General features: G+C 36.7%; 1 protein-coding gene across 5 annotated transcripts in view; it reads left to right on the top strand.

The window, feature by feature from the left end:
* Positions 1–7618, top strand: part of epha3 (EPH receptor A3) — a 124551-nt gene that overhangs the window by 87323 nt on the left and 29610 nt on the right. For all 5 annotated transcript variants that reach the window (XM_015383828.1, XM_015383827.1, XM_015383825.1 and 2 more), the window contains 4 exons: positions 2554–2716; positions 4016–4121; positions 4545–4609; positions 6155–6280. In XM_015383828.1, coding sequence (XP_015239314.1) covers positions 2554–2716; positions 4016–4121; positions 4545–4609; positions 6155–6280 — 460 coding nt within the window. The remainder of the gene's footprint in view (positions 1–2553; positions 2717–4015; positions 4122–4544; positions 4610–6154; positions 6281–7618) is intronic.

Here is a 7618-nt window from a genome sequence, read left to right as displayed (position 1 = left end):
TCCTAGTTTGTTACGGATAAGTGGAGCATAGGAACTAAATGCTGCTTCTCCATGTTTGGTTCCAGTTCTGGGTGAACAGAGTAGGCTTGAACTAGAAGACCTGAGTGGTCTGGGAGGTATATAGACTGACAACAAACCTCTTATTTGTTGAGGTGCTGATCCATTAAGTGTCTTATATACTAATAGATGTATTTTAAAGTCTTTCAATCAAGTCTTTCAGCTACTTTCTTAGCTCTCTCGTTTTTTGGATCAGCTGAAGCTAATCTAAAGTAGCAATTACATAAAATCCCAATCAGTCATATTAATAAATAATTTAACTTTATTGACCTCACATTGGATAAATGTACCTCAGCTTTTAACCCATCCCCTTGGGGAGCAGTGGGCTTCCATTGTGTGGCACCTGGGGAGCAGTGTGAGGTAAAGGGTTTTGCTCAGGAACCCAGAATGGAGGCTGTGGGGATCAAAGCGGGTACTTGCAGCCCTCTGAGAACACAAGCGTAATCCCCTAACAAACTTCATATAAATGAACTATAAAATGTATAATAACTTCAAGAAGTATAAGAAATATCAATACTTCACAAGAAGAGTTTACTCAATTTTTAGGGAAAAATTGATTGTGCATGGAACACCATGTAAAGAGAAAAACTTTTATGAGGGGATGAAACATTTTACAGGAACATTTTTTAAAGATGAGCTATTTCACCAATTTACATTCCTGGTCCAGAGAAACTTGATCCACATCTGCTCGCATCCGATTTTGAAGCAGTATTCTGGTCCTTAACCAAGTTCCTCTTTGTGACATGTGTTAATTTCTAAAATAACTCCTACTACTATGAATTTTACTTCAATGTCCCACAGTCATGAAACCACCAGCTCATATGTCTGAAGTGTTAGAGCTCTAGTGTTGTTCATTTCCTATCCCATATATAACAGGAGCAAAGAAGTTTGGTGATATTCTTGGGAATTCCCAACCAGAAATCTTCCCAGAAGACAAGAGGTGTTTCATCTTCTGGAAAGCTGCATGATCTATACACTCTGTCTGTCGCTTTCCTTGGCAAAAAAAGCCCCTCTGCAGCCAGTAAGCCATTTACAAGTGCACTTTGTGAAAATAGAATTTGTGGGAGTACACTCTGCTGACTGCTTCTACAATTTTTATCATTGAATCTAGAATGCTGAGAGGGCGCTTCAAAACCAAGTCAGTTTAAGCTGTTTATTTAGTCTTAAGATTCCTTAAACAAAATGAATGCCTGCTGAAATGCTGTGTTTACCAGACTTCTGTTATGCATCCATGACTGCCTGTGTGCACACAAGAGCTGTAATTTGCTGCAGCCTTGTTTGGATTATCAAGGCAAAGCTGAGCACCAGGGCCTTGTTAAAAGAGCCAACAGGATTTTAGTGAGACACGTATAGTGTGTGATGCCAATGCTCTCACTCTTTTCTCTTGTTGTTCCACCACACCTGTGTTTTATTTTCAGGGGATCACATGTTGTCTCAATCACTGCCCTTTGACAAGCTGCCTAAGATTTATAGTCGCGATGAAAAGTTGTTCCAGTGCTGGTCGGGTGTATCAGTTTCCTCTTCGGACACGTACATGTTTGAAAAGCTTTGCGTACCATTAAAGTTCTTCCCTATGAAGAGGCGGCCAGTTTCATTTGGACACTGACTTAACAGCCGTGGGTTTGTGTCTGTGTACCCTTAAGATCCTACGATGCCAGCCCGTTCAAATGAGCATCTGGCATCACATGGAGTGAAGTAAGCTTTTGACAAAGCCTTTATGATCTGTTCAGATCTAAAACAACTTTTATGAGTTTGTCAGCATTTCCAAACATAACTCAGTTTTAAGATTGATGATGAAGTCATCTAGATTATTTTTTTTATTAGGGCCTGAAATCAGGCTGGTCCTGTTTTTCATCTGTGAAACTATGTTTCATTATTTAGAACTGGGTCAGCAACAGTGTGTTTGCAATCATGTGTTTGCCATTGACTGATAGCATAATTTCAGATGTAGAAAAAGTTGAAGAGTTTAAATCTTTGGTAAAACAAGAACTGATGTCTTTTCTTTTTTTTTTTTTATTTAAGCAATGTCCAAAGATATATTTCTTTTTTCTAACAGCTACATTGAGCCTAGTCTTGTCCTTAAGAAAAGTGTGTTTGTAGCATGTTGTATATCCTCTACTTCTCATTCAACCTTTGCTCTCTCCTCTCTTTTCTCCAATGTCCTTTCCTTCTTTAACATCTGGAAACAATGAATTGAATGCAGACCTGATGTGTAAATCTACCTGTTGTCCTATCACTTGAGATCAGTAGGAAAGAAGTCATAAAATATAAAACGGATAATTCATCAGCCTGAGAAGGAAGCTGTCAAACCCCCTCTCCTCCCTTTCTTCCTGTGTATATGTGCATGTATTCAAAAATGGCATGAATATGGTCTGTACAGTACTGATCATTGTGTATTATGTATACTATATCCCCTTATGGTATCAGCAAACAAAGATAGAATGTATAACATAATTACAAATCTTAAATTCTCAAGTATTCTTTGTTGTTTTGCAGGAAGAGCAAGAGACCAGCTACACCATCCTCCGAGCTAAAGGTTGTAATGTGACCCTGAATGGTCTGAAGCCCAATACAGCTTACCTACTCCAGATCAGAGCGCGCACTGCAGCTGGATACGGAGCCACCAGTCCCAGTTTCCAGTTTGAAACCAGTCCTGACTGTAAGCTTAACAAAGAAATAATACTTTCTTTACAAATTTGTTACACTCCATTGCAGGAGTATCAGCATCATCACTTTTTATTTGCCATAAAGCCTCAAACATCCAAATTTGATTTTACAGATCATAGCTAAGTGTTGTATTAATCTGAGGGGATATCAAATGCATGAGTTACAACAGGTTTGGTAGATATTTTTTAGCCCCATTTTTCTGACATCTATAAATAAAATCCATTGTAACCACTTGCCCGCATTTCCCTTATTTGAAAACAAAAAACAATACATGAACAATTTAATCCCAGATTTCAGTTCAGTTTTATTCTCAAGGCCTAAGAGCTTTGTTTACAAATAGTGGATTATTCAATAAATAGAATAATGAAGACTAATTAACACAGAAGACAGGTTAAATTTAAAGAAAGAGCACTGCTCTACAAATTCCTCAAAAAAACACACCAGGTTATGGCATATCTACAAACCTGCTGAGAAATGGCATGGTTGAAAAAGGTCAACCTTGAGCTATTAGGCAAAGGTCCATGGTTACTCTGAACTAGTTATATGGACAATCTGTTGATAAGAAAGCTCTTAGTTGTGTGTTGCACAGAAAGAGTAACAAAAGGATAAATATTGTTACTGAACCTTAAGAAACTTTACTAGCAGTTTTACACAACACATGCAGGGAATGAAGCAATCATATATAACCATGTTTAAGAATAAAATGGTTTCGATCAAACCTTGGTCAAAGGTATCATTTCATGTCCATTTTTTAATCCAAGAAAGAAATTCTGTTTAGAATTGTAAACTGATGTTTATTGAAACTGACTAAAAATATGACTGCTCAAACTGATTTAGCTCAAAGTGGACCAATGTTCCCACGTTATTATGTGTAAAACTGGTCCAGTGCAATATGGTTCTTTCTAAGATTTTTCTTTGTTTTGCAAGTTGCCTCTATTTGATAATAGACTAGCAGGAAATTAGGTTGAGAGAGGTTAGAAGACATACAGCAAAGGTTACTGGGTTGGGATTCAACAACATTTGAGACCTACATTGAAAGAAAAAAGAACTATTGAAAAACATAGGTAATTTTCTTCCCCTCCATAGCTTTGTATTAGTCTGTGCAGGCCTCTCATCACAATTCCCAGTGAAATACTTATATTTTAGGATAGTGGTTGTGTTGCAGCACGTTTTGAAAAAGCTCAGTGTAACCTCTTCTACAAACCATTACATGTTGCATATTTTGTGAAGCTACCAGAGAACTGTGTATTTTGATGTGCCTAAACCGAGATGTACCTTTTTTTTTTTTCAGCTGCCTTCTCGATCTCCAGTGAGAACAGCCAGGTTGTTTTAATTGCCATTTCCTGTGCAGTGGCCATCATACTGCTCACCGTGTTGCTGTACGTCCTCATTGGCAGGTCTGTCCCCCGCTCGTATTCTGGATTTTAAGTTGTGGTCTCCTTCAATCACATCAATCTGTTTGCTCTATTTTTGGTGGAACTGTTTGTTGATTGAATTAGTGTCTCGAAATTGACCTCTTTACCTTTTACATCTGCTTTCTTGTATTTCTGTTAAAGCATTTTTAGTTTGAGCTCTCCATATAATATGAATGTGTGTTGTGTTCACAAGCAGATGTGTGCTTCAAGTTGGCCGACAGGAGCTTTCAGACAGGCCACATTGTAAATCCATGGCACATTACAAGACTTACTTATCCTCACTAAGCTTAAAAGAGCTCATTTCACACACACACAAAGCTCTCACCAGCCTCTAGGCTGAACCATTGGGTGAATTCTTACTGGAAATTGTGGCTCAAGTTTAGATTTTTCTATGTGAATTGGCAGGTTTTGTTGCCGCAGCAAATCCAAACATCCTGATGAGAAAAGACTTCACTTTGGCAATGGGCACTGTGAGTATTATATCCTCTTGAGTCCTGCATGGTTCAAAGTCAATTCTTTCCAAAGGTTAGATATCGCTGAGTTCAACTCGATTCCATGTATTTTCCCTGATCATTTTTAGATGTATTTTCTTACAAATATTGGACCATGTTGAAAAGGACTTCTAACTTCATGTAAAAAAGTAGCATTGCTTTTCTCAGAACTGTGCAAAACAAGCATATTTATTTGAGATTATTTCACCTTTAACTCTTCACCCAGCATTAGCCCCGAACTTCCCAGGCACTAAACAGGCTCCGTTCGCTGCTTTGTGAATAATTTGTATGGGTCAGTTACAGGACATAAATTTCCTCATGACAGGACTACTAAAACAAAACATCAACACTTTTAGTCTGCCATACAAAAACACTCACATGCCTACTGAATCCCCCTAGACCGTTCAAATGAAAACTTTCTCAAGTCCATTCTACTGGACTGGAACACAGCAGTTAAGGTATATATGTAAGCCATATATGCACACTTATATACCCTAGAAAACAAATAAATTTTCCTCATTGCACAACCTTATCTTAGTTTGTCCCAAGGCTTCTTATATTTTGTCCTTTGTGCAGTCCAACTCACCCCACAGACTTTTTATTAGACACGGGTCTTGGGGTCATGAAATAGAGTTTATTTTACGTCTGTTAAACATTTCTGTGTTGTTCTACTTTATGTTTAGATATGATTACCCTGCTGAAAGGTTTAAAGAGAAGAAATCCGTTTTCTGCCAATTTATTATTTCCTCAAAATAACAGGGTGTTTTTTTAAAGACTTTAGACTTAGACAAACTTTATTGTCATATTGTATACACAGAGCGCAGTGGCAGCTGGTGGAGTTCTCTCCGGGGGTCAGGCTATATATTGAAAATAAATGTATACCAAAGACCAATCCAACGTATACTAAGTTTTCACATGCATGGTCCAATATGGTTTGACAAACCTTCAAAAATAATGTACCAGCTAAATAATGGAGAAGCTATTAGTCAGCTTTATATTTGTTTTAATATATTAAAATGATTTATTTTCTGAAAATGTGTTTATTTAAGAGCAACTATGCAAATTAACAAACATCTAGAAAAAGTACACTATGTATATATTAGTTTCAAAATCAGTTGTTTTACACCCTTTAGTTATTTCTCTTACTGTAGTAATGGATAAGCTTTTGCAATATGGATTCTTTATTATCAAGATAAGCTATTTAGAAACTTATATTTGCTGGGATATAACATGTATTCTGAATTTTATCATACAGGTTAACTTAATTAATTAACAAAATAAAAGGTATTATCCTAATTTTTACTGAAATTGTATTTAATCTTAGTAACATGTTGTAACTAGCCTTTTCCTAGAACTTAACCATCTTAATGTCTTTCTGCATGAAGGTTGCATGGATGGATGGATGGATGGATGGATGGATGGATGGATGGATGGATGGATGGATGGATGGATGGATGGATGGATGGATGGATGGATTACCAAAGTTTTAATGAAAACAGCAAAGTTACCTTTTATATCTTGCAGTGCGCCTGCCAGGTATCAGAACGTACGTGGACCCCCACACATACGAGGACCCAAGCCAGGCTGTTCATGAGTTTGCCAAGGAGCTTGATGCGTCCTGCATTGCTATTGATAAAGTAGTTGGAGCAGGTAAGAATGAGGGAGCATGACGTGGGATCTCTCACACATACACCAAGTGGATTGTTGTGAGCAGGTTTTTAGCAACGCTAGAATAGATTTGAGGGATGGAGTTAATCATATCCTAACTTCTAATTAGACTTGCGAAAATAAAGTTCCTTTGAAATCATCCAAATGTTTAATTGTAATAATATGTCATTTAGAAATTTTCTCATGATTCTGATTTCAGTGTGATCTATTGAAACAATTACAGGAAGATTAATAATGCTGAAAAAATGCTCTCATTGTTACACAACCATTAATCCATTTTTTTTTCTTTTTTGCAATACATCTACATAGTAGAAGCAAGGGCTTGAGAACTGCTAGTCGTAGAGAGCAAAGTTCCTTATATATCAACATTTTCAAATCTTTGAATTAGTTATTTTAATGTTTGAATAATACAAAATATATATATATATATATATACATACATATATGTGTGTATGTATATGTTGCTTTAGTTTAACAACCATCCATCTTGTTTTGTTACCGGTGGTAGAGGAAAAAAGAACGTAAAATGAGAAATCCTCCCCTGCTTTGAACCCTCTTTCCTCTTTACCTCATCCATTTTTTTTTTTACTGTAAGCAGATACAATAAACTTTATTCTGGAAATAACACCAAATTCCTTTCTTTTTATTATTTTCCGTCCCTCCCATCTTGTAATCCTGATAAGTTGAGCAGCAGTGAGGACTGGGGGCTGATGCATTATGATTCATGTTGAGTTCTGGCAGAAAAAAGTAGATTAAGTCCCTCTGACATAAAAGCAGACTGCTCTCCTGGGTCTCATCAACCCTTCACACTGTAAAGGTGAGGAGATGACCTGAGAGAACAGTACCTGGCAAAACACTGGACTATGAATACAAGTTGCTTTTATTTAAGAAAGGTGGTACAAATTTTGTAGGATTAACATCTAATCTTTAAAAGGTTCCCTTTCGATAAGTAGGAACTTTTGCAAAATATTTGTTTATGGAAATCAGCTGCTCACTTTAAAGAAAGGGTGAATGTGAGACTTTTAGTGAAAAATAAACCTCAAAGGGACTATGTAGGCAGAATGCCACAATAACACAAAAATATAGACAAATACAATTATATGAAATCTAACCTTAATAACGCATAACATACATAATGACATTTTTTATTTACTTTTGGTAGACAATAAGAACAGAGGCTATGATAATGGATAGGGCCTGGTTGTGTTTGCAGATGATATAACTCTGGGCATTGATAGAATCTGCAGTACAGACATTGAACTGATAAATGGCATGTACTTATATAGCGCCTTTATTCAAGTTAGGAGACTTGACCAAAGC

This window comes from Cyprinodon variegatus, unplaced genomic scaffold (genome assembly GCF_000732505.1).
Source record: "Cyprinodon variegatus isolate N-32 unplaced genomic scaffold, C_variegatus-1.0 Scaffold295, whole genome shotgun sequence".
Taxonomy (NCBI): Eukaryota; Metazoa; Chordata; class Actinopteri; order Cyprinodontiformes; family Cyprinodontidae; genus Cyprinodon; species Cyprinodon variegatus.
This window is presented reverse-complemented; position numbering and strand designations above follow the sequence as displayed.